Source organism: Eumetopias jubatus, unplaced genomic scaffold (assembly GCF_037043125.1).
Source record: "Eumetopias jubatus isolate StellerSeaLion01/CBP00866 unplaced genomic scaffold, mEumJub1_p1.0 scaffold_5, whole genome shotgun sequence".
NCBI lineage: Eukaryota > Metazoa > Chordata > Mammalia > Carnivora > Otariidae > Eumetopias > Eumetopias jubatus.
In genome coordinates this window covers 88818245-88845262 of record NW_028274811.1, presented here as the reverse complement: position 1 = coordinate 88845262, position 27018 = coordinate 88818245, and the positions used below count along the sequence as shown (strand labels likewise).

Genomic DNA, 27018 nt, shown 5'->3' with positions numbered 1-27018 from the left:
TAGTGGGCAGAACAATGACCCCACCCCTTTCAGCGGGTGCTTTTCACCAGGGCACAAAAGCCTGCTTCTGGCATTGAGAAAACCCCTCCCCAGCAAAAAAGTGGGGTACAATCAGAAGAGAGTTTGTCAGTTTGTTTCACCTCTTTGTGGCTATAGTATTTAAAAAAAAAAAAAAAGCCTTGTTAAATCCCGCACAGTACAGAAGAGTGTCCTTTTTTGGAGGGGCACGAGGCACCGGAGACCTACAGTGGGAGTTATTTGAGCAAATGCTTGCTGAGTTTCTGTTTCTTCATCTGAAAAATGGGGAAACAGTACTTATACCCTTCAGTTCATTCATTAAACATTTGTTAATCACAGGCATAGGGGTACAATAGTGACTGACGTGGTTCCTGCACTCTCAGAGTTTATGTAGCAAAAGCAGACCAATAATTAAACCAATAGTTAACTCATCACAATTGTACTAAATGCTGAGGAAAGAAAAGGGCTGGTGGGAAGATTAGAAGTATGGTATATAAAGTGTCTGGCATGAATAAATTAATGGACTGGCAGGTCAAGCAGTGGAGCAGATAATGAAGCTTATAGCTCTTAGGAAAGCTGTGTCCTAAATAAAAACTAAAGAGTTAAACCATTATCCAAAATTCTGGCCATGAATACTATAGCCTAGCTAAGTGGCAGGGGACCCTAAAGTTTTGCTGGTGAGTGGAAAGGAGAGAAGACAACAGCTCCCCTGGCTCTCCCTACCTTAATGCTCCCCTCTTGGATAACAGCATTCCCAGGGTGGCCCAGAGAAGAGAAAGAGGAAAGCTAGAGGGGGAAGCATGTTCAGGGTCTAAAATCAGACCAGGCAAGGGCGGAGTCCAACCTGGTGAGTTGTATCCCGGGGTAGGGGGTGGGGGTGAAGGTGAGGCTTCTGACACTAAGTGGTGACATTTTCATTAATTAAAAATCTTATCGTGATATGAAACACAAAGGAGACCAGCATTGAAACTGGGTTACAATAAGCACAGGTTCTCAACGGATTCATTCTCTCTCTCATTCACCTAGTTATTTCTACTCAGTGTCAGCAAGGCCCAGGGCTAGGCATGGAGGATCAGAGATAGATGACATAGTCTGTGCCCCCGTGGAGTTCAGAGTGCAGTGCAGGAACAGATACATCAACAGAATGTCTCAGTGAAGAATGGGGAATGCTACCAAAGGAAGCACAAGGGGCTGTGGGCACAAAGAGGGCACCTCACGCAATTGGGAAGGTAGGGAAGGCTTTCTGGGAATGGTACCCCAAATGGCATCCCCACTCACATGCACAATTCCAGAGATTCTACTAGAAGGCTGTCAAGAGCCATGCCTTCTGGCTGCACCAGCCTCCCAGAGTCCCCTGCTGCCCGATGCAGTGTCTGCAGAGCCAAACGCATCTTCCGCCACGCCTCATCCTCATCCGGCGCTGCATCCGACCCTCCAAGACTCCTGCAGGAGCCTGCCTTCCTTGGCAGGCTCAGCCAAAAGACCAACTCAAAACTCTTTTGTCAGAGCAAGCTTAGGGCGAGCCACCCAGCCCCAGGTGCCACAACCCTCCCAGAGCAACTGTGGCTCATGCCACCCCGGGCTCTCAGTGAACACTAGCAGGGTACCTCCCATTAACTCCTTTGCTCAAAATAAAGTGACCTTCTTCCAGGTGACAAGCTGGAAGCTTTGCTGAGTCCTGCTACTGCTCACTCGCGGCAGGATTCACCAAACCCAGGGATCTGAGGGTTGGGGTGGGCCACCTTGTTGGTCAGAGGTATACAGGGAAGAAAGGGCAGGTTTTGCTAGTTTACACTTCGGTGCAGGCGCCCCACCAAATAGTCTTCTGGGCAGGGAGAGGCGGGAGGCCACAGGAGACATATGCTGGGGGCACACAGCTGCTCAAGGGGCAGTGGCTGCAGGCAGTGAGGGGAAAGGGTGGGGCCGCTCCCGGGGTGGGGAGAGGGAAGAGGCTGCAGCCTTCCAGGCCACAGCGCCCCAGGCTGGCCTGTGGGTAGGTGGGGGAGCAGGTGGGCCCAGGGGGAGGTGAAGGGCAGAGAGCCGAGCTGTGGCCTCAGGAGCACAGCCCAGTCCCAGTGTGGGTATACGACCAGAAGGTTTAGCCCCTGCTCCAGCCCGGAGGCCCCGGGAGAGGGCAGGCAGCTCTGGTCACAGGACAGGACGGACCATGCTTCGGCTTGGAGAGAAGGGTCCAGCCTCCACTCCCGCCTCAGGGGAGATAGCCTCAGCCCCCAGCCAATGGAGGATGGTCCATCCCCAAGCTCACCCCGGCCCCGCTCCCGGGAGGGGAAAGTGCCGGAGCAGCCGGACTCCCCTCGCTCGCTCCTACCTGCGGTCCGGGCGCCAACTTGGGCTCGTCCTCCTCCCTGGGGCCGTCGCGGTCCGGCTCCACGGGCGCCGCCGGGGGCCCTGCACCCGCTCCCGCTTCCAGGCTCGGCGGCGGCGGGGGCTCGGGAGCCTGGGGCTTCTGCTGCCCCGCGGCCCGCATCCGCTCGCGCCGACCCGCGCCGCCGCTCGGCCTGCTCCGCCTCCGAGTCATGCTGCTGCTCGCGCCGCTCCCTCGCTCCACTCGCGCCGCCGCCGCCGCCGCCGCCGCTCCCCTCTCAGGACAACAGCCAATATGGCGGCGCCCGGCTCCCCCCTCTGCTGCTGCCAGCAGGTCATAGGGCGCGGCGTCCGCGCCGCCGCACTAGCCCCCGAGGCTGCCTGCGCCATTTTGAATAAGGTCACCACTTAAAGTTCTGTGAGAGTAAGAACCTGGCGGACTCGCGGGATGCGACCTGCGCCGGGGAAGGGTGGGCATTGTGGTAACCCTACGGCACGGCCCTGGGCGCTTAATAATTGTTGAATGGATGAGTGAATTAATTAACTTCTAGAGTACTTTCACACCCACCATGTGACTCCTCGCACTCACGCGGCAAGGCGGGTACGGTCGTTCCCATTTTGCGGCGGACAAAATCGAGGCTACGGAAGGCGAAGGGGCTGCTCAACATTAGCCAGCCAGAACTCATGGGTTCGTGGATGGCCTGAGGTGAAAGGGGTGGAGGAATGGTCTAGGTCTTTATTTGCAAGGTATGGTCGACTGGGGAGTCCAGTGTTCTGCGCTTGGGACAGCAGAGCTCAGACCCCGCTCCTGCCTCAGTCTGGTGGAGAAAGTGGACAGTTAGAGTTACAATTAGTGTGATGAAGGTGAGATGACTGGGGCACATACTAGGTCAGTGTTTCTGCAAAAGTTGTATGTGCAGGAGAGGATTTTGAGTGGTACACAAAGGAACATTTAAAAAATGTGATAATTATGTATGTAATTGTTAAAATGAGCTTCCCCCTCTCTTTTTTTGAATATATGAGACATGCACATGGTACAACTTTTAGAAAAAGTTTTGAGTGCAATCGCTCATGCCAGGGCCAGTGGTACCCTGAAACTATATGGCGGTTATATGTAGAGTTGCTATTGATATCAACAGGCCAGAATTATGACATTAGCCTAATTAATGGGAACAAGGGCTATTTTGAGAAGAAGGGCTGCATGGCCCCGGAGCTTTCCTTAACTACCAAGAACGTAAATGAAAAATACTTCATCTCATTATAGGGATTAGTGCCATCATCAAAGATTTGAAGGATTCAGGGTAATTCCCACTACATGAACATTACTTCTTAGTTTGGCCAGAATAGAAGATGGATAGTATTTTTTCCCATTTCTTTATTTTTATTGTGTTAAAATATGCCTAACATAAAACTTAACAATCTTAACCATTTTTGAGCATATAGTCAAGTAGTATTAAGTACATTCTCATTGTGTGCAACCGTTACCCTCATCCCTCTCCAGAACTCTTTTCATCTTGCAAAACTGAAACTCTATACTGATTAAATAACTCCTCATCCTCCCTTCCCACAGCCCCTGGCAACCACCATTCTACTTAAAAACAAACAAACAAACAAAAACCCAACCTCTTTTTCTTCACACTGCAGCCTCTGGTACCACTATTTTACTTTCTGTTACTGTGAGTTCAGCTTCCCCTCCCCTTAATATTCCACATATAAGTTAGATCATGCAATATTTGTCTTTTTGTGACTGGCTTATTTCACTTTGCAGAGTGTCCTCCAGAGTCATCCATGTTGTTGGAAATGGCAGGATTTTCTTCTCTTTTAGGGATGAATAATATTCCTTTATATATATTATATACAGATGCTTTGTATATAACATATATTCTTTTTTTTTAAAAGCTTTTATTTATTTATTTGTCAGAGAGAGAGCACAAGCAGGAGGAGCAGCAGGCAGAGGGAGAAGCAGGCTCTCCGCTGAGCAGGGAGCCCGATGTGGGACTTGAACCCAGGACCCCGGGATCATGACCTGAGCCGAAGGCAGCTGCCCAACCAACTGAGCCACCCAGGCATCCCTATAATATATGTTCTTATACTAATGTATTTTATATATATTTCTTTCACATATATGTATGTATATATATGTGTGTGTGTGTATGCCACATTCTCTTTATTGATGGAGAAGATAGATGGTCCTGAAGAATGACAGAGCATTATGGCAGACTTATTCTGGTAAGGACCCCAGATGTGGGCACTTTTTCAGAGTGGTCATTTTTGGAGCATATGGGTGCAGTTGTTGGCCTCTAATAGACAACTATAGTTCTAGTAAATGCTTTTCCTTCTATACCAAATTTTAGGAATAGTTTGTGTTCCTCTGGCAGGGGCAGTAGTAAGCCTTTACTGTCTTGCTTCAGGGGTATGTCACTCTCTGAACACACTTATTTTATAGGAAGTTTTGACCAAATCACCATTCCATTGGCTACCAGGCTAATCTACTGTGACACTGATGACATCATCCTGATGGGCCCCTTCCTCCCCTTGAGTCTTGGAGTTGGGCCTCAGCCTAATTAAGGACTTTTTTTTTTTAATTTTTTTATTTTAAAGATTATTTATTTATTTGAGAGAGAGTGTGAGTAAGAACACAAGCCAGGGTGGGGGGAGAGGCAGAAGAAGAGGGAGAAGCAGACTTCCTGCTGAGCAGGGAGCCTAACTTGCGACTCCATCCCAGGACCCTGAGATCATGACCTGAGCTGAAGGCAGGCACTTAACTGACTGAGCCACCCAGGCACCCCCTAACTAAGGACTTTCTTAACACTTTTTGAGGGAGGTAACCTTTTTGAGGGAGGGTCTCCTTCCTTCTCCCTCAATCTACCTCCCTCTAAACTTGAGAATGGACTTGCACCTTCGGGCAGGAGGGCCTGGGAATGACTCACCCCACTTCCCCTGAGAAGGGGAGAGGGTTTAGAGGAGAAGGAATAAAGTGGGAGAGGATGAGAGATCCAGCATGAAAAGGTCTTGAATCCCAGGTTGAGATTTGGACCTTCCGTGAGGGTGGTGGAGCCTTGGCACAGGGGAAGAATGAAATAGGGAGGTCCCAGGTCCCAGAAGAGGTGCTCTGGGAGGGGAAGTACATTGCTGTGACCTTTTCCAGGCCCTACAGGCCTCATTGTTAGAGTGACTATAGTAGAGTCTGCATGGTGCAATTCTAACAGATACTTTTTCTAGGTAGTAAATAGAAAATGGCTAGTTAAGTAGGTGGCTTTATTAGAGCAGTTGGTTATTGTTCCTAATCATTAATTGAGTAGGCAAGAACGATTGAACCTATGTTACAGGGCCCTGGGAGAAGACCATCAGGGGAAGGAGGCAAAACTTTGCAGACACTATTGAAGAACCTGAATTAGCCTGGGGTGTTTGGGAAACAAATCTCTCAAAAGGAAGAGAGACTTCCTCCTCCTCACCACCCTACCATCCATCTGACCTCCAAGTCTTGTTGATTCTGCTTCCAAAATATCTATCCTAGCAAGGAGGAATCTCTCTTCATAAATTCATCTGTGCAAGAAATATAATTAAAGTTTTTTAATAACTCAACTTAATTTCTATTTTGAACTCCCATTTTGCTGGGGTGGCAGAAACTTCATCTCAGCTAATGGAGGGTTTTACCCCTTCCCTGGGGCTTATGTTTAAGCCTCTGGAGCCTCATCTAGTACTCGGGTGTGAGTGTGTGTGTGTGTGTGTGTGTGTGTGTGTGTGTGTGTGTGTGTTGGGGGATCTAGTTCTCAATGTCATCTGTCTACACAGATATTTGTGGAGATGTCAGTGGTCCCACTGGTTGCTGTTGAGACATGGCTGTTCTCACACGTCTGCTAGAGACCCCAGCTCTCTTCCTGCTGCGTGCCACTATTGCCTGTGGGAATCTTGCTGAGCTTAGCTAAGGTCTTTTTTTTGGCTGGATGCACCTCAGAGCCATCTCCATGATGGGGGTTGCTGCTTCCCTCTCTGCTCCTGGGTTTTCTGCCCTGTACTTCAGCCTCTGTGAACTTTCATCACTCCCCTCCGTCCTCTTCTACGCTCCCTTTTCTCCAGACCTTGGAAGCCCTTGTTTTGGGGTCTCTGGAGGACTCCCAATAGTTGGCACTGTCTTACTGACGAGGGTTCTAAACATACTGGAAAATGAAGCAAAGGAGAGGCAGGTGAAGGCCAGGACATTGCCTTATTGCTGACAAAGGCCAGGGTGGAGCATTCACCCAGTGTGGGCAACTGAACCCTGAGCTCGGTAGACACCCCCTGTCCCCAGTCATGGCAGTGCTCAACTGGGTGGGCCTCCCTCCAGAGCCCCTGGTGGGGCAGTGGATATGGCAGATCTGAAGAGGAAGAAGAGCAGAACTGAGCAGAGCACTGTATGCTTCCCAAATACACAAATCAGAGGAGTTTTTCTCTCTCCCAGGTGCAGAAGTATCCTGCTGGCAGAGCCTCCCTATCTCCGTTAGCTCATGTAGGTTCTTGAAACTTTTCAGCTACGTCTGAGATGTCTCTCCTTGTCCCTAAGTCCTTTTTGAACCCAAATCTAGCGGTACTTAAAATTTTTTAAGTAAAACTTAGAAACACAGACAAATGTAAACAGAATTCTATAACGAATCCCTTGCAGCCATCATCCAGCTTCCACAGTTATCAGCTCGTGGCCAATTATGATTCATCTATAACTGCCCCCGACCCCCAACTCCTGTATTAATGGAAACAAGCCCAATACATCATACCAGAAAGACTTGTTTTCTGTCCTGTCACATCCCACTCCCAAGGGGCAATGAGCACATAATGGACTAGCTATTTGAAAGGGGCTGGGGGATGAATTACCAGAAAAAGGAAAAACAAAGGGTAACATTATAAAAACATTATCCTGCCAGAGCAGTGAGGCTGTTTCCATTTTCCTTACCACTGTTGGAGTTCAGGACTCATCATTTGTCTCTGGCGACAACCTCATAATTAGTCTCCTTGCTGCTCCTCTCCCTCTGGATTACTGGTGTTTCTTCCAGTGATGACTCACACCAGAATCCCTCGTAAAATGTTGAAATGCAGATCCCTGGGCCTCTCTCCAGCCTGGCTGAATCACGCACTTGGAGTGTGGGTTCCAGGTGTGTTTTATGAGCAGCCTGGATGATTCTGATCCACACCCATGCTGGGAACTGCTGTTCCAATTCAGCCTCCATGCTGTCCCCAGATTTCAAACACTGAGTCTGACTCAGTGAGATATCTCTGAGTATATCTCAAACACTGAGATATCTCCCCAGCTGAGAACAACCCAGGACCCCCCCACCCCTGAGTAAGTTCCAAGACCCCAGGCCTGGTATTTAGGGACCTTTGTGAGCTGGCTTTTGCCTACAGCAGCCTCTTCCCTCACCCGTTTCCCTTGAGACCTGGGTTTCAACCCCATCTTACAACCTTGAGGTGCTCAGCACTGTATTCTCTCCTTTACTCCTCCTGGGTCTGATAAACTTGTACTGATCATTGGAGGGCCAGTCTAACGGTCTCTTCTTCGAATGTATCTGACTCACTCCTCTGCACATTGTAGCGGAAAGTCATGGGACTCAGACGGACTTAGATTTTGCCACTTACTGGCTATTTGACCTCAGGAAAGCCCTTAATGTCTCTGGGTCTCAGTCTTACCATGTAGAGAATGGGGATAAAAGCAGGGTCCCATGGGATTTTGATATACAGAGACCATAGCACTGTAGGAGTGCAAAACTTCACCTCCATCCTCTTAGGGTCTCCAGCTGGACTAGAGAACTAAATTGACATAGCACAGATTAATAGGAGAAAAGCATGGAGATTTTTACGTGTGCATGGGAGCACCCACAGGAAAATGGAGACCCAGAGAAGTGACCAGGCTTAAGTGTTTATATACAAGGTTGAACAAAGAGAGTCAGTTGTGGAAAAATAACTAAAATATATGGGGAGACTAAAGATAAGAATTATTTTAACAAAATCTATTTGTACAGATTTCTCTTGGCCTCCACTCTTTGTTTCTGGTGATAACATTTCTCTCTTCCTGGTATAGAGAGACCATCTTTCACATGGGATGTTTATCTCCTGATTTCAGGAAGTAAAGGGGAGGTGGAAGTTCCTTTCTTGTATCTGCTGTTTTTCAAGTGACTTTAGCTCAATAATCCTCTGTCAAGAGGCATATTTTGGGGGTGGCATATTCTGCTGCCCTTCAGCTTGGCACATACTGTAGGGTGTTTGTAAACAAAGGGGTCCTACAAGGCCTTGGCCAAGAGAGAGTTAAAGTCCACGGCATCTTGAAATACTGTGATAACTAATACAGCCTGCCCTGTCAGAATTCAGCTAATACAGTGATTTATTATGGAAGCAACAATGAGGTCATCACAACAATGAGGTCATCACTATTCTGTTGGCCAATAAAAGCTTTACTGCAGTGCACTATGACTCTGAGTTTGCCCCTCCATCCCCCTGCCATCCACTGCCCTGTAATTTTCTAATAGTATGATAGTGTTGTAACTCAGGGTTTTATTTTATTTTATTTTTAAAGATTTTATTTATTTATTAGAGAGAAAGAGCACAAGTAGGCAGAGCGGCAGGCAGAGGGAGAGGGAGAAGCAGGCTCCCCGCTGAACAGGGATCCCGATGTGGGCTCGATCCCAGACTCTGGGATCCTAACCTGAGCTGAAGGCAGACACTTAACCGACGGAGCCACCCAAGCGCCCCATAACTCAGGGTTTTAGTAATTTCCGTTTCCAAAGTGGCATCCCATGTCTGTGCTTTTGACTTAGGCTCTTCCCGGTTTCTTACTGAAATAGTCAAACTGAAGTCATAGGAAGAATTCTCCATCATTGGAAATGTGGAAGGGTCACATGCGCATTCTTGAGAATATATAGTACTGGTAGGGAATCATTCAGATTAGGGCAGAGTGTGGATGGGGCGTCTTCAGGTAGCAGCCCACTCTCACACCCTCTAGTCCCACTGTTATTTCTTAGTTTAATGTGGGGCCAGCAGATGAGAGGACTAGTAGTCTCCAAGGGATGAACTCCAGTGGGCTTGGAGCCCACACCTAGGGATCCAAGTATGTGGGGAGTGGGGATCCTACACTGCTCACATCCGCAATGCCCATGACATTGGCTTCTTGAAGAGTAGTTAATGTAGGGCGGCTTCCATCTAGCCACACAGTGGGTATGTGATGGAAGCTTCTGCCCAGGATGCAGGCAATAAGGGATGTGTCTGCAGAGAATTTAAAAACAACACCACCAGTTAAAAGTTGGTCTGTAAAAAGGTGGCTTCTCTGGAGTAGATAATCTGTTTTAGTAACAAATTATACCAAAGCTTTGTGGCTTAAAACAAAAATAGACATTATCTCACATCATTTCTCTGTGGGTCAGGAATTTGGAGCAGCTCAGCTGGGTGTTCTGGCCCAGGGTCTAGCATGGGGTGCAGTCAAGATGTCACTCAGGACCGCATCATCTGAAGGCTTTGATGGGGCTGGAGGATCTCCCAAGGTGGCTCACTCATCTGGCTCTTGGCAGGAGGCAGTTCCTCACCATGTGGGCCTCTCCACAGGGCTGCTGGAGGTCCTCCTGACTTGGTGACTGACTTCCCTCAAGTAAGTGATCCAAGTGAGAGCAAGGCAGAAGTGTAATGCCTTTATGACCCAGGTGTGGAAATCACGTGTTCTCATTTCTGCAGCATCCTATTGGTTACACAGGTCAACGCTGTTCAGTGTGACAAGGGACTATGAAGGACTATGAATACAAGTAAGGAAGAATCTTGGGGCACCTGGGTGACTCAGTTGTTAAGCATCTGCCTTTGGCTCAGGTCATGATCCCAGGGTCCTGGGATCGAGCCCTGCGTCAGGCTCCCTGCTCCGCAGGGGGCCTGCTTCTCCCTCTCCCACTCCCCCCTGCTTGTGTTCCCTCTCACTGTGTCTCTCTCTGTCAAATAAATAAATAAAATCCTTAAAAAAAGAAACAAGTAAGGAAGAATCATTCGGGGTCATCTTGGAGGCTGGCCACTCTAGGGCTGCTGTCTCATGCATCCTTGGATTACCAAGATGGAGAAGAGTGGAGGTCCCCCACTCCAAACACAAAATATACGAAATGTAGAAACATTGTTCAGCTTGAGAAGAAGGAAGGGGCATCTTCAGGGCCAGAAGAAAGAGGCACATCATTGTAGCAAGTAAGCCTTGAAAGCCTGTGAGCAACAATGAATGAATGAACTTTAGGGGCTAGAGTTCACATCTGACCTCATGCTGTCATAGGATATATCCCGTCTCTGGGCAGCAACTTAGGGCACAACAACCTTGACCTATAGGGCATTATGCTGATCTACTAAATGGATGATGTCATGGTTATAGGTACAGCTTAGATTCCTCCCCATAAAAAAAAAAAAAGTTGCATGTCTTTTAATGTTCCTCTTAATTGGCTTGGGGCCCTAGTCACCATCCCAAGAATGTCTTCCTTCCCACAGTGGGTCCACAGCTCAGTTGCCCTGGCCAGTCTTGGCTACAGGTGTTTGCAGGATAAGACTCTGGAAAGCTTGAGGAATCTCCAGAAGCACCGTGATTTCTCTGGCGGCTGTTGCTGCCAGAGCGCCACTGTGTGGCCAGAATCCACCAGCGGGGAGGAAGTCTGTTCTGGTGTGACTGGAGTGCCCTTAGGAAGCTGGGGCTCTGCCACCATCGCTCAGACTGTTACCACTTCTGTACCATCAGTGGCTATGTGAGGGAGAAAGCAGTGGGAAGGTCCAGGATCTGGCTCACCCTGGCCATCTTCTTGAGGAGAAAAGCAGTTCTACTCCTTTAGAGCCTCTAGAGACTCTGATATTGGGCTGGACCACACTGGTGGCCTTGAATTTGGCGCATTTTCTTTTCCTCCATTCCAAAGCCCACCCTCATTTCCTAGCCCAGAGGTGGGACATCCCTAGAAGAGATGACAGGAAACTAAGCTGGCTACATTCTTCTCTGTAGATAAGTCTTTGTAGTTAGTTACAAGGGTGACAACCTCCCTTCAGAAATCTTTTCTTGGAGAGCACCCTGTGGTAGAAATGCCCTGTGCTTCTAGCCTCGTCCTCCAGGGCTGAGGATTTCTGCATCCAAGATAGCTTTTCACAGAGCCTGGGTTGTGGAAGAGGCATTTTCTCATTGCCTCATCTGGCAACCACTGCCTGTTCTCTGGGCCTCCGTTATATGGGTGATACCCTTATCTCCCATGGGTGAGTCCTCTGGTCTCCCAGCTCCTCAGATCCATCCAGGACATGTCAGTCCTCAGCTAGACCTCTGCACATCACCCAGAGTGAAAGGTGAAATCCTCAGTGTGGTCTATAAGGCCTTCCCTCATCCTCTCCTACTTCTGAGCCCCTCCTCTCCCCCTTGCTGGCATTGTCCCAGCCACTTGGCCCCTTGCTTTTCATGCTCCCATCCTGGGGCCTTCGCACATGCTGTTCCTTCTGCAAGGAATGTGGCGGCTGACCAAGGATGGGTAATGGAAGCCTCTACCCAGAATCTAGGTAATAAAGGGTGTGTCTATAAATAACTTAAAAACAGTAACACCAGTTGTAAGTTGGTCTGCCTTTTATCATCGCCATACTGGCAACTCTAAATGATGTTACATAAGGTACTACCCCCACTCCGAGAAAATATCTTCTGCAGATCTAAGTTCTAAACAATTGCTGTGGTTCTTGACGAGTTTTAATGATACACGAATGTGTTTCAAATCAGCATGTTTGTATTACTTATCTTCTAATAAATATAAACGCTGTGTTCTACACGGAAGTTAACTGAGAGAACTCCCAGTTACACACATCACAATCACAGTTACCCTGCCTTGCCTACCCCCCTCCAAGCACAAGCCCACGAGCCTTCTTTGCAGAAGGAACACTTTAACATTTTGGAATTGTTGGAGCTACATTCAAGAGCAGTCCGTGTTTTCAGTCCCTGTGGTAGTATATATTCTTGGATTTAAACAGAACATTCCAAATAAACGATGATAGCCTAATGATTTTTTTTTGATAGCCTAATGATTTTAAAGACCAACCGAACTTGAGTTATTTCATTTCTGCCATTCTATATGTTACCACATTTATTTCTGTTTATTTTTTTATTTAAGTTCAACTAATTAACGTATAATGTATTCTTAGTTTCAGAAGTGGAGGTCAGTGATCCATCAGTCTTATATAATACTCAGTGCTCATTACATCACACACCCTCCTTAATGTTCATCACCCAGTTACCCCATCCCCCCACCCTCCTACCCTCCAGCAACCCTCAGTTTGTTTCCTATGATTAAACGTCTCTTACGGTTTTTCTCCCTCTCTGATTTCATCTTGTTTTATTTTTCCCTCCCTTCCCCTATGATCCTATTTTGTTTCTTAAATTCCACATATGACTGAGATCATATGGCATACAAATCATTGATTTATTTTACATTTATTTTACTTATTTACATATGGCATACAAATCATTGATTTATTTTACACACTTAGTGTAATGCCATAATGCCTTCTAGGTCCATTGATGTTGTCACAAATAGCAGTATTTCATTCTTTCTTACGGCTGAATAATATTCCATTGTATGAATATACCACATCTTCTTTATTTATTCATCCATTGATGGACACTTAGGTTGTTTCCGTGTCTTGGCTGTTGTAAATAATGCTGCAGCGAACATGGGGGTGCAGATATCTTTTTGAGATAATGATTTCATTTTTTTCAGGTAAATGTCCAGTAGTAGAATTTCTGGATCACATGGTAGTTCTATTTTTAATTTTTTGAGGAACATCCATGCTGTTTTCCATAGTGGCTGCACTAACTTGCCTTCCCACCAACACTGTGCAAGGGTTCCCTTTTCTCCACATCCTCACCAGCACCTGTTATTTCTTGAAGATGAAAAAAATTTTTTTAAAGATTTTATTTATTTGTTTGACAGAGAAGACACAGCGAGAGAGGGAACACAAGCAGGGGGAGTGGGAGAGGGAGAAGAAGGCTTCCTGCTGAGCAGGGAGCCCGATGTGGGGCTCCATCCCAGGACCCTGGGATCATGACCCAAGCCAAAGGCAGATGCTTAACCGACTGAGCCACCCAGGTGTCCCTTAGGTCATCATTTTAAAACCTTGTAAGGATTTCTTCTTTGATCTTTGTCCTTATGTCACTGAGAACTATTTTGTTCAGTTTAGTCTGCCTGGATTTAGGAGGTTGGGTCTGGCCCTGGTAGGTGATAACTGATAGGTCTTTGGCCAAGCTCCAGAAAAATAGAGTTACACATGCACCATCCTTTTAGACCACTCAGTTCAATAGCTTCTTTCTCATTTAAAACTATGCCTATTCCAGGTCAAACACTCCTTTCCTGCATGTTTTCTCACTCTAACACCACCAACTTGTACCCTTAGTTCTCTAAGTGGTACAATTTCACCAGTGACAGTTGGAATTGCAGTGGCCACTTGGGGAGATTTTGACATTGAAAAGATTGTTCATTTAGGACAAAAGATTTAGAACAAAGATTGTTCATATCTTAGGACAAAAAGCAAAGAAACCCTCATGAAAAGATCCTCTTGTATATCAAAAAGATAGTTTTATTTAATGCAGGAAGCACACCACTCCTTCATTTCCATACCTTGGAGATTAATAAGGGCTGGCTTTTTAATTGTATGGCTTGAGAAAATAGTCAAGCCCAAGTTACTGTCTAAACCAGATGTAATGTGGTTTCTTTTTAAAAAGAATTTTTATTTATTTATTTTGAGAGAGAGAGAGAGTGTGTGTGTGTGTGAACAGGGGCAGAGAGGGAGGGAGTGAATCTCAAGCAGATTCCACATCGAACATGGAGCCCAATACGGGGCTTGATCCCACCATCCTGAGACCAGGACCCTGAGACCATGACCTGAGCTGAAACCAAGAGTTGGACACTTAACCGACTGAGCCACTCAGATGCCCCAAGGTTTCTTTTGTTTCTCTACATCTAAACTTTCTTCTCTCCCCTTGTAGAAGAAATGTAAGTAGGTTTTTTTTTTTTTAAGATTTTATTTATTTATTTATTTGACAGAGAGAGAGAGAGAGAGAGACAGCAAGAGAGGGAACACAAGCAGGGGGAGTGGGAGAGGGAGAAGCGGCCTTCCTGCCGAGCAGGGAGCCCAATGCAGGGCTCGGTCATAGGACCCTGGAATCATGACCTGATCCGAAGGCAGACGCTTAATGACTGAGCCACCCTGTAAGTAGGCTTTTAAAAGGACAATTTCATTTTGGTCTAAAGCCGGGTGCTTCTCGCTCTTTTTGTTCCTCTCTCCTCGGTTCTCTCTTTTGGGAAATTCTAAAGATTAGCTATTTAAAAAAAAAAAACTTGCAAAAATCAAAACCCCCAGAACATTCTTAGTTATGTGCACACAGGAAATATCTAATCCCCCCAAAACAGTAAAAGATATCTAAAACAAAGAAAGAAAAAGTTATCAATTGTGGTTTTTGATATGTGTGTGGACACTCAAAAACTTATGTTCAGAATAGCCTTTGTTGCAAGATAAGAAAAAGCTTTAATTCCAAGCTAAAACAGCTTTTTGGCATGATTGAGTCTTTAAAAAGTAGTTTACCATATAAAAATAATGTTAGCACAATATTTTGGTTTGTATAAGACCAAGGTTAAATTTCTCATGAATTAAACTTTCTAAATTTCCTGATTGATTTTATGAGTTAAGTAAGTTACCACTGTTCCCATAACTTGTTTTAAATGAAAGATGATATGTATACAATTTTAACTAAATGAAGTAATAATAATGGACTTTTTTATTGTGGTAATATATACACATATATATAAAACATAAAATTTACCATTTTAGCCATTTTTTAAAAAGATTTATTTATTTTAGAGAGAGAAAAACAAAGAGGGGAGGAGCAGAGGGAGAAAGAGAATCCCAAGCAAACTGTGCACTGAGCTTGGAGCCTGAAGTGGGGCTCAATCCCATGACCCTGAGATCACGAGCTGAAATCAAGAGTCGGAGGCTTAGCCAACTGAGGCACCCAGGTGCCCCAATGTTTTTCTTTAAAAAAAAAAAACTTTATTTTTAGAGATAGGTTCACAGCAAATTGAGGGTAAAGTGCACAGAGTTACTATAAACCTTCTGCCCCCACACATGCATAGTCTCACCCACTTTCAACATCCTACAACAAGGTGGTACATTTGTTCTAATTAATGAACTTACGCTGACACATCATTATGGCCCAAAGTCCATAGTTTACACTAGGGTTCACTACTGATATTGTACATTCTATGGATTTTGATAAATGTAGAATGATATGTATCGATCATTATAGTATTATACAGAACAGTTTCACTACACTTAGTATCCTCCATGCTCTGCCTATTCATCCCTTCTTCCCTCCCAATCCCTGACAACCACTGATCTTTTTACTGTCTCCATAATTTTGCCTTTTCCAGAGTTTCATATAATTGGAATCATACAATATGTAGCTTTTTCAGATTGGCTTCTTTCACTTAGCAATATGCATTTAAGGTTCTTCCATGTCTTCCTATGGCTTTGAGCTCTTTTCTTTTCAGCACTGAATTCCATTGTCTGGATGTACCACAGTTTGATCCATTTACCTAGTAAAGGACATCTTGGTTGCTTCCATGTATTGTAATTTTGAATCAAGCTACTATAAACATCAGTGTGCCTATTTTTGTGTGGACATAAATTTTCGACTTGTTTGGGTAAATACCAAAGAGCATGATTGCTGGATTGTATGGTAAGAGTATGCTTAGTTCTGTAAGAAACTGCCAAACAGTCTTCCAAAGTAGCTGTACCATTTTGCATTTCACCAGCAATGAATGAGAACTATTGCTCCACATCTTCACAAGCATTTGGTGTTTTCATGTTCTGGATTTTGGCCATTCTGAATGTTGTGTTGTGGTATCTCGTTTTAATTTGCATTTCTCTGACGACATGATATGGAACATTTTTCCATATGTTTATTTGCCATTTGTATATCTTCTTTGGTGAGTTGTCTGTTCAGGTCTTTTGCCCCCATTTTTAAATTGATTATTAGTTTTCTTTTTTTTAGTAGATTTTTAAAAGAGTATTTATTTATTTATTTATCAGAGAAAGAGAGAGAGAGAGAGAAAGAGTACAAGCAGGGGGAGTGGCAGGCAGAGGGAGAAGCAGGCTCCCCACTGAGCAAGGAGCCCAATGCGGGACTTGATCCCAGGATCCTGGGATCATGACCTGAGCTGAAGGCAGGAGCTTAAGTGACTGAGCCACCCAGGTGTCCCTGGATTGTTAGTTTTCTTATCGTTGAGTTTTAAGAGTTCTTTGTGTGTGTGTGTGTGTGTATATATATATATATATAAAAGCATTTTATTTATTTATTTTTAAAGATTTTATTTATTTATTTGACAGAGTGAGACACAGTGAGAGAGGGAACACAAGCAGGAGGAGTGGGAGAGGGAGAAGCAGGCTTCCCGGCTGAGCAGGGAGCCCGATGTGGGGCTCCATCCCAGGACCCTGGGATCATGACCTGAGCTGAAGGCAGACGCTTAACCGATTGAGCCACCCAGGCACACCTCTTTGTATATTTAGGATAACAGTCCTTTATCACTATGTCTTTTACAAATATTTTCTCCCAGTCTGTGCCCTGTCTTTCCATTCTCTTGACAGTGTTTTTTTGCAGTGCAGAAGTTTTAAATTTTAATGGAAATGAAATTATTATCAATGATTTATTTCAAAGATCATGACTCTGGTGTTGTCTTTAGTAAGTCATTGCCATATCCAAGGTCATCTAGATTTTCTCCTATGTTATCTTCAAGGAGTTTTATAGCTTTGCATTTTACATTTAGGTCTGTGATCCATTTTGAGTTAATTTTGTGAAGGGTGTAAGGCCTGTGCTAGGTTCCCTTTTTTTCTTTTTCTTTTTTTTTTGTCTATGGATTTCCAGTTGTTCCAGCACCATTTTTGAAAAGACTATCTTTCCTCCATTGTTTTGTCTTTGCTCCTTTGTCAAAGAGCAGTTGATGATATTTATGTGGGTCTATTTCTGGGCTCTCTATTCTCTCCTATTGATGTATTTGTCTATCCTTTCAGCAATACCTCACTGTCTGGATGACTGTAACTTTATTGTAAAGTTAGGTGGGGTTAATCCTCCAACCTTGTTCTTTTCCTTCGATATTGTGTTGGCTATTCTGGCCAGCCCTTTTGCCCTTCCATAGAAACTTTAGAATCAGTTTGTTGATATCCACCAAATAATTTGCTGGGATTTTGATTGGGATTATATTGAATCTATATATCAAGTTGGGATGAACAGACATCTTGACAATATTGAGTCTTCTTACCCATGTATATGGAATATCTGTCCATTTATTTAAGATCTTTGATTTTTTCATTAAATTTTTATATATATCTTTATCTAAATCTGGTATATATTGGGGCACCTGGCTGGCTCAGTCAGTAGAGCATTCAACTCTTGATCTTGGGGTTGTAAGTTTGAGCTCCATGTTAGGTGTAGAGATTACTTAAAAATAAAATCTTGAAAAAATCCTGTATATATTTTGTTAGATTTGTACCTAAGTATTTCATTTTTGAGGACACTAATGTAAATTATGCTATATTTTTAATTTCAATTTCCAGTTTTCACTGCTGGTATGTAGGAAAGTGATTGACTATTGTATATCCACCTTTTATCCCACAGACTTGTTATAATCATTCATTAGTTCCAAGAGTTGTTTTGTTGATTCTTTTGGATTTTCTACATAGACTATCGAAGTTCATTTGATTGAACAAAGTTTTATTTCTTCCTTTTCAGTCTGTATATTTTAATTTCCTTTTCTTGGGGTGCCTGGGTGGCTCGGTCATTAAACATCTGCCTTCGGCTTGGGTCATGATCCCAGGATCCTCGGATCGAGCCCTGCATCAGGCTCCTTGCTCAGTGGGGAGCCTGCTTCTCCCTCTTCTGCTCCCCCTGCTTGTATTCCCTCTCTTGCTGTCTCTCTCTCTGTCAAATAAATATATAAAATCCTTAAAAAAAAGAAAAGAAAAAAAATTTCCTTTTCTTATTGCATTAGTGAGGATTCCAGTACAATGTTGAAAAGCAGTGGTGGGAGGGGACATCTTTGCCTTGTTTCTTTTTTTTTTTAAAGATTTTATTTATTTGACAGAGACACAGCAAGAGAGGGAACACAAGCAGGGGGAGAGGGAGAGGGAGAGGGAGAAGCACGCTTCCCATGGAGTGGGGAGCCTGATGCAGGGCTCGATCCCAGGACCCTGGGATCATGACCTGAGCTGAAGGCAGACGCTTAACGACTGAGCCACCCAGGCACCCTATCTTTGCCTTGTTTCTGATCTTAGTACGAAACCTTTGAGTTTCTCACCATTAAGAATGATGTAGGTTTTTTGTAAAACCTTTATCAAGTTGAGAAGGTTTCCCTCTATTTTGCTGAGAATTTTTATTATGAATGGATGTTGGATTTTGTCAGATCCTTTTCTGTACCTATTGAAATGATCATGTAATTTTTCTTCTTTAGTCTGGTGATGCATACACAGGTGGAGATGTTGTGGTGGAATTTACCTTGGCCCAGTTTCTCGCTGCCATTTCACCAGGGAAGGGAAATTAACAACCAAAGACTTATGCCTTAATTCCTTTTGAGCCCCCAATCTCTCCCTCAACAGTGACAGGCACCTATATTTGAAAGTTAAGAACGCTGTTTTGTATACTTGTTTGTACTAGCATACCTCTTTACGAAGGAAACTGAGCAACTACTATCTGCTAGGTGCCTCTTTTGGAATTATAACTTTTGGGCAAAATAGTATGCAAGGAATATCGCATATGTGTATGTAAAAATTCAAACAACTTTATTGTGAAGTGTATCATACACATAGAGAAGAGTACGTAAAATGAATATTTACAGTTGGAAGAGAAATAATGTGGATAGCTACATACCGATCAATCAGGTTAGGAAATAGGCTGGTCCCCGAACCTTAAGTAAGGTTCTTAGGGGCACACCATGTCCCCCACATCCTCCCAGATAACCTCTAGCCTCACTTATTAATTAGTATTGGTCTTCTTTGCTTTTCTTTGTAGTTTTACTACAAATAATGTACTCCTGAATAATGCACTGTGTAGTTTTGAAAACCCCAGAAGCAAACTTTAACCCATTTGTGCAAGGAAAAGGCAGTATGGTCACTATCAAATGAAGTTCCAGGAGATAAACTGAGCAGAGGTTCTGGGGCATAGCCTTGGCCTTCGCTGTCCTTGAGAGTTTTCAAGGGCCCCTCTAAGGAAGTCAGTGGGCAAGATCATGAGTGAGGCCTGGATGGTCTCACCGTAGTTGGGATATCCCACAGGGCTAACAGAGTTCACAGGTGCTGCACATCTGGCAGCAATACGATGGGAGGAGGGGTATTTCTATGCAGTGGACTGAGCATCCCCAGCTGATGCAGACAGCAGGGCATGGAGAGGAGAGCAGGAACTTTTTCTATACAAACCAAGTACAGATGAAAATTAGGATCAGGTTCAGCTTGGCATGTGTCTTCTGGTTATAAGATGATTCAGTGAAGGTGGGCACCCAGGGATTCTCCTTCAACATTCTCCTGGGGTTTCCTTCACTTGCCTCTGTGTTAGATCTTTTGGTTCTATTAACCCATCTCTTCCTCTTTCTTGTTTTTATCTTTTGTTTTGGTGAAGAACATCTCTCAGTAGCCTTTCAAGAAAAGGTGTTTGGGAGGTCCATTTTTTAGACCTTGCATGCCCAAAAACATCTGTATTCAACCTTCCCACTTGATGGATAGTTTGTCTTGGATACAGAATTCTAGGATGGAAATTATTTTCTTTCAATATTTTGAAATTATCCCGTCTTCTTATCTCCATTGTGGTTGTTGATAAATTTAAAGCCATTCTGACTCTTGATCTTTCTGTGTGTGTGACTTTTTTTTCCCTCTTTCTCTTCAAGTTTTAGAATTTTCCATTTGTCCCCAGTGTTCTGAAACTTCATAGTAACTTTCTCTCTTGTGGGCCTGTAGATTTTTGAAGGGTTCTTCCAACCTTCCAACCTTCCAAGCTTCCAAGATATTCAGTTCTGGCAACATTCCTTCAATTACTGTTATTTGTTGTGATCGTTGATTATTTCCTCCCTTCCATTTTCTCATTTGGATGTTTGAGGAGAGTTGCTCTAACTTTTCTCATCTTTTTTCTCATCCCTTTTCTTTGCTCTACTTTCTGGGAGATTTTCTCAAATTATCTTGCAACTTTTACATGGCATTTTTCTTTTTAAAACATAATTTTATTTAAATTCAATTTAGTTAACACATATACATTGCATCTTTCCATTTATGCTTTCAGGTTTTATTTACTTATTTATTAATGATTTATTTATTTGAGAGGGAGCGGGAGAGAATTTCCAACAGACTCCCCACTGAGCACAAAGCCAGATGCAGGGCTCAATCTCAGAACCCTGAGATCATGACCTGAGCCAAAACCAAGAGTCAGACACTTTATGGACTGAGTCACCGAGGCGCCCCATGCTTTCAGGTTTTAAATTCCCTCGGGGAACCTGGGTGGCTCAGTTGGTTAAGCATCTGTGTTTGGCTCAGGTCATGATCCCAGGGTCCTGGGATCAAGTCCCACATAGGGTTCTCTGCTCAATGGGGAGCCTTCTCCCTCTCCCTTTGTCACTCCCCCCACCTTAGGCTTGCTCTCTCCCTCTCTTCTTCCCTCTCTCTCACTTTCTTTCTGTGTCAAATATAAATAAAATAAAATAAAATAAAAATTCCCAAGAGTGTTTTTTTCTTCTTTTGACTGTTTCTTCCTTCTTCCTTTTTTCCCTCCCTCTTGGCCCTTCCTTCTATCCCTCTTCCCTTTCTTTGTTCTTTCTTTTTAGAAATAGCATCCGATTACTGTTTTAAAGATATATATTTAAATATCAATGATAGCTTAAAAAATCTTACTCAGTTTTAAAGTTTACATAGTAGTATTCACTCATTGGGTGTACAGTTTAAAGAGTTTTAACACATGCATAAAATGTTCTTTCCCAGCATGGTGTCTATTTCCTCCAGGTTGGTTTTTTTCTCTTTTGTTTAAATGTGTTAGACATTTTTCTCAGATGTCTGGCAACTCCTGGTTCCCTGTTCAGGATTAAAACTGGGGACTAAGAAAACATAATGGGAGCTTCACAGCTGATGATGGTGCGGACCATTTGTTGGGGGTCAGAGTCTCCAGGAAAGAGCCCTCCAATCTCCTGCCTAGAGGGAGGGGTGTGGCTGCCACCTCCTGGGCCCCCGAGGTGGGGTTGGGGAAGTAGGGGCCATCTTTGCATTCAGCATTTTGTATGCATCTAGTTACTTAACCACCTGTTTTTGGTATGCCACCCTGTCTTAGTCCCTTAAGTATATCTTTATTTGCTTAGATGAGTATCTATTTACTCTCCTGCTGGGAAAGATGAGAAAGTCAGCATACTTGCTCTCTCTTCCACCACTTCTGAAACCAGTTTCTTTAATTATTTCTAAGTTTATGTTCTGGAGCCATAAATGCTGCAGTCGTCTTTCGCCTCCCTTGTACACTGAAATGCCTTCAGTACGACACCAGTGACTTTGTTGTTGGCGTAGTCGCTAGTTCTCCTGTGCAGCTTTGGCTGAAAATCATCTTCTAGGACAGTGCTTCTCCAACTTTTATGTTCATAAGATTCACCTGCGGATCATGTCAAACTGCTGATTCTGGTTCAGCAGGTCTGGGATGGGGCTCGAAAGTCTGAAAGTCTGACTGGCATTGCTCAGGCAAGGCTGATGCTGCAGATGACAGTGCAAGTAGTGAGATTCTAGCAGTTTCTTCATGAGTTCTGAAACTTCGAAAACTTCTCTCTGTTGCCTTGCTACTGGTGTGATATTTGGGCATGAAGTTGGGTCATATTTTTTTCCCTCCATGACTTTGTAGACATCGCTGCACTGTCTGCTGATATTGAAAGTTGCTTGGAGTTTCGGAAGGCAGCCTCATCTACCCCTTGCAGTTGGCTCGATTTTTGTATGCTTGTTTCTTTTTGGCTTGGATGCCATGAGATTCTTGCTTTAATCTTTGAAATTCAGTGTCTTTGCAGGCAACGTCTCAGTGCTGACTGATGTGTGAGAGCTGTTTTCTGGGATATGGCAGTAGTGCCCTTTTGAATGTGTGGATTCAAAGTTTCTTCTCTTTGGTAAGAGTTACCTGAGTTTTCTGTTGTTTTCACCTGAGTCATTTTTTAAAAACTAAGACATAATTCACATCCCATTATTATAGTATATTTATCCTTTGAAAATATACAATTCAGTGGTTTTTTTTTTTAAGATTTTTTATTTATTTATTTGACAGGGAGAGACACAGCGAGAGAGGGAACACAAGCAGGGGGAGTGGGAGAGGGAGAAGCAGGCTTTCCGCCGAGCAGGGAGCCCGGATGCGGGGCTCGATCCCAGGGCCCTGGGACCAGGACCTGAGCCAAAGGCAGACGCTTAACGATGAGCCACCCAGGCGCCCCAATTCAGTGTTTTTTAGTACATTTGCAAGATTGCGCAACCATCTCTACTATCTACTTCCAGAACATTTTCGTTGCCCCAAAAGGAAACCCCATATCAATTAGGGGACATGCTCCATTACTTTCCTCTTCCAACCAAGGACAGTTTACTAGCCTACTTCTGTCTTTATGGATTTGTCTATTCTGGACAGTTCACAGAATTGGGATCATACAACATGTGACATTTGTGTCTCTCTCCTTTCACCTAGCATAATGTTTTCAAGGTTCACCCATGTCAAAGCATGTATCAGAATTTCATTCCTTTTTTTTTTTTAAATGTTTTATTTATTTATTCATGAGAGTCAGAGAGAGAGAGAGAGAGAGAGAGAGGCAGAGGCAGAGGGAGAGGGAGAAGCAGGCTCCCTGCAGAGCAGGGAGCCTGATGTGGGACTCGATCCCAGGACTCTGGGATCATGACCTGAGCCGAAGGCAGACGCTTAACCATCTGAGCCACCCAGGCGCCCAGAATTTCATTCCTTTTTATGGCTGAATAATATTCTATTGTATGGAGAGACCACATTTTGTTTATCTATTCATTAGCTGATGGACACTGAATTGTTTCTACTACCTGCTATTTTAAAATCATTTTTGAGTATTTCTTTTTCTTTTTTTTCTTAAGATTTTATTTATTTGACAGAGAGAGACACAGCGAGAGAGGGAACACAAGCAGGGGGAGTGGAAGAGGGAGAGGCAGGCTTCCCGTGGAGCAGGGAGCCCGATGCGGGACCTGAGCCTCGGATCATGACCCGAGCCGAAGGCAGACGCTTAATGACTGAGCCACCCAGGCACCCCAACAATAAAATCTTTTTGAGAGATGTTCTTCACTTGCTGCTTTATTTATCCTCTATCTTCCTCCCTGCCCCCCCATATAGATTCTTTGTCTATTCATTTTGTGGTTGAAATTCTTCTCGGATTAGCTGTTTTCACAAGGATGGTGTTGGGGAGAAGCCAGGGTATTTGCACTATCTCATGGGGAATCCTAATAAGGTGCTTGTGCCTAAGGCGTCTAACCTCTCCTTTGCTGAGCTGATCAAGAGCAGCGGCTTTGGGGCTGTTACCTCTCCTAGAGTCCTTTTCTGCTCCCTGTGTTAGCCAAGGTAGTGGTTTGCTAGGTGTTCTATGCAGCCTCTTATCTCTCTGACCACCGTGTCTCTTTCCACTCTACTGTATCAAATGTGTTTGCTTTGTTGGCCCCAGATCTGTCCTGTGTCCTGTGCTGGCCCTGCCTTGAAGGTATCCCTGGATGCCCTGGTATTCTCTGCCCTTGGCAGTCTTTCTCATTGACTTTAGAGTTTGGAGTTAGAGGTTTTCCCTCACTTTGTCAAAGACGGGGAGTTGCTGTTTCTCATTTTCTATGTTGCTTTTCGTGGGTTTGGGGGAAGAGGCAGAGAGGAAGTCATGAGGAGTAATTTCTCATATGTGCTTCTTGATACAAGAACTACCAAAAGCAAAAGCATAAGAAGTAATAAAGATTTGGAGCTACCAGTCCCTTCCTGATTATAAAATGAAGGCAAAATTGAGTACATGTAAATTCCTGAATTTAGCTCAAAATCTTTACAGGGGTACTTACCCCCCCCCCCCATACATACGCTGGTTTATGACAGTAAAAATATATGAAATGCTCTAATGCCTTTAAAACCAAATTTCAAATGTATTATATAGTTCATATTTTAAGTCAAGCCATGCCAAACATTGCTTTTGAATTTGGAGACAGTCCAGCCATCTCCATAATGTGGTAGCAAACAGTTATCTTATAGGAGGGCAGAAATACGACTGGATACAAAGGAGCAATGGGTGTTAAACACTGGGCAAACTTGTTGCTCCCGTTTGAAATCAACATTGGGTTTTTCTCTCTGCTTCATCTTCTCAAATCAAATCATATCAGGAACCTGTCCAGGTTGTACTCCTGTGGGGAAATGGAGCCCTTCATCAGGACTGGGCCCTTAGGAGGGTAACTGGGCATCTCTCACCAGGTGCTGTGCTGGGCCCTTCCAGGGTCTGTGTCTACTTGACTATGGTTTGGGCCTCTCTCCTTCTGAGCATTATGATCTGGAAGGGCCCACAGGTCTTTATAAGGCTGCTGGAGGCTCGTAATTCCCTGAAGTCACCATCACCCAGGGCTCTCAGCCTTGCTGTTTTCCAGCTCAGCCTTTAAAGCCAGTTCTCCAGATCATCTGGCCTCTTGCTCCACTCTTCCTAGTGTTCTCCACCTCTCCCTACAGGCTACTGCCGTCCTTATGGCAATCTTCACAGCCTTCCCCTGGCTTAACTGAAACCTGGCTTCCTCCCTTGTTGACCCCTCATTTTCCCTTGCCTGAAACTCTTGGTGCTAAACAGCAGGACTCAATGGAGTCACTAAGCCCCACGTTAGTAAACCAAGACTTAATATCCAACCTAATCGCAGTTTCAGTCCCTCCCAGGAATGTAATCTTAACTGGGAAGTACTAGTGAGTTAGTCCACCTGATAGATCTCTTTTCTTCCCTAAAGGAGGGTGACCTTGCCTGAAACCACTCATTTTCCTCTTCTGCCTGTAAAAGCCTTCCATTTTATATAGCTCCTTGGAGTTCCTTTCTATCTGCTAGATGAGATGCTGCCCTATTCATGAATTGTTGAATAAAGCCAATTAGATCTTCAGATTTACTCAGTTGAATTTTTTAAAACAGTGCCTAAGCTGAGATTGGAGTGTCCCCATGCTGTAGCCACCTCCCCGCAATTCTGTCATGCTGTCCCTTTGAAATCCTCACTGTTTGAGCTCATTACCCTCCCCCATATTCCTCGCCCCTTCCCTGGAAGCTCTGGGGCTGTGGCTCTTGGCTTCTTCCGTAGGCCTGGGAGATTTCCAGGGCCCAGTCTGCTGTGAAGATTATCACCATGCTTCCCCTGGATGCCCACAGCACATCATTCACCCCGCCCCCCGCCCCATATGGCCCTGACCCCTGGGCATAGTTCTGTTTATGTGAGTGTCTCTCCCAGCCCACTGGAAGCTCCCCTCCTAAAAGAGAGTCTTACTCATGGGTGTTCCCCTTGTCAAAGTTAGAGTCAAGCCCTTGATCAGCCCTAGGTCTGTTTTAAGAATAAACATAAGACTGTAAAGAAGGAAGGCAGAGAAACAGCCTGCTCTCCTCTGCTGTCCGTCGTGCTCCAGCTACCACCTGGAAGCCTTTCCCCATCTGCCAGTTCTACAGGACACTTCCTTCCCCCTCCTCCTTCCCTTTATAGCCCTCATCCTCCAGGACAAGTCCTCCTGGCCCTGCTTCCTGTTCTACTTCTTCCTTCTGTTTAGGTTAAGGGAGGCAGCTGGAGGCCTGAGCCGCCTGTGGCCAGTAGAGGGCAGGCATCCTCCCATTTGTGTGAATTGCCTGTCTCTCCCAGTGCCTGTGGCAGGTCAGGCAGGCACAGGTTAGATTAATTAAGGGTGCGTTGGTGCTGAGCCCTCGGCCATCCTGGTGTCTGTACCTGGTGCCCTGCCCAGCAGCCTCTGCAGGGAAGGATTTGACCACTGACTCGTGGGTAACTGCTCTCCTGAGGAAGTCTTAGGTAGGACAGGGAAGGGATGAGGCTCCGGAGAAGGTGGGGTGACTTGACCCTCCATTGGTGAGAGACTCTGGGGACTGATGGGGAGGGAGGCCAAGCAGGGGCGTGGGAAGGGCTGGAGAGGGAGAGTTGGGAAGCCCAGGTTGGTGGTGCCCTCTGTGCAGGTGCTCATTGCTGCCTGCTGTCCACTTTCCTGTTCCCAAGTATCACAGACAGACAGAGGGAGAAGACTGTCTAGGAACTTTCCTGGAACTGGAAAAGAGTGGGTGGTGGGTCAAAGAGTTGTGTTTGACCAGATATGATTCTTCCACCCATTTATTACTTTTTTTTTTTTGGAAGATTTTATTTATTTGAGAGAGAGCAAGAGTGAGAGAAATCACAGAGGGAGAGGGAGAAGCAGACTCTCCGCCAAGCAGGGAGCCCGATGTGGGGCTTGATCCCAGGACCCCGAGATCACCAACCCGAGCTGAAGGCAGATGCTCAACCGACTGAGCCACCCAGGTGCCCCCCCATTTATTACTTTTACATTATTATGATGGGCGCCTGGGTGGCGCAGTCAGTTAAGTGTCCAACTCTTGGTTTCAGCTCAGGTCATGATCTGAGGGTTGTGGGATCAAGCCCCGAGTTGGGCTCTGA

General features: G+C 44.9%; 1 protein-coding gene and 1 long non-coding RNA gene across 10 annotated transcripts in view; one reads left to right on the top strand and one right to left on the bottom strand.

Moving 5' to 3' along the window:
- Positions 1 to 2651, bottom strand: part of FAM193B (family with sequence similarity 193 member B) — a 31980-nt gene extending 29329 nt beyond the window's left edge. For 4 of the 9 annotated variants that reach the window (XM_028102636.2, XM_028102641.2, XM_088023430.1 and 1 more), the window contains exon 1: positions 2348 to 2651. In XM_028102636.2, coding sequence (XP_027958437.1) covers positions 2348 to 2557 — 210 coding nt within the window. In that variant the 5' untranslated portion in view covers positions 2558 to 2651. Of the gene's footprint in view, positions 1 to 1296 lie in introns of all 9 variants that reach the window. The other 5 variants (XM_028102640.1, XM_028102639.2, XM_028102638.2 and 2 more) reach the window with 5 other exon arrangements.
- A 105-nt stretch (positions 2652 to 2756) lies between these two features.
- On the top strand, positions 2757 to 5928 carry LOC114208710 (uncharacterized). The gene is made up of 3 exons (XR_003609110.2): positions 2757 to 3049; positions 4265 to 4572; positions 5673 to 5928. It is a non-coding gene; the product is annotated as an uncharacterized LOC114208710 (long non-coding RNA).
- Positions 5929 to 27018: the final 21090 nt, after the last annotated feature.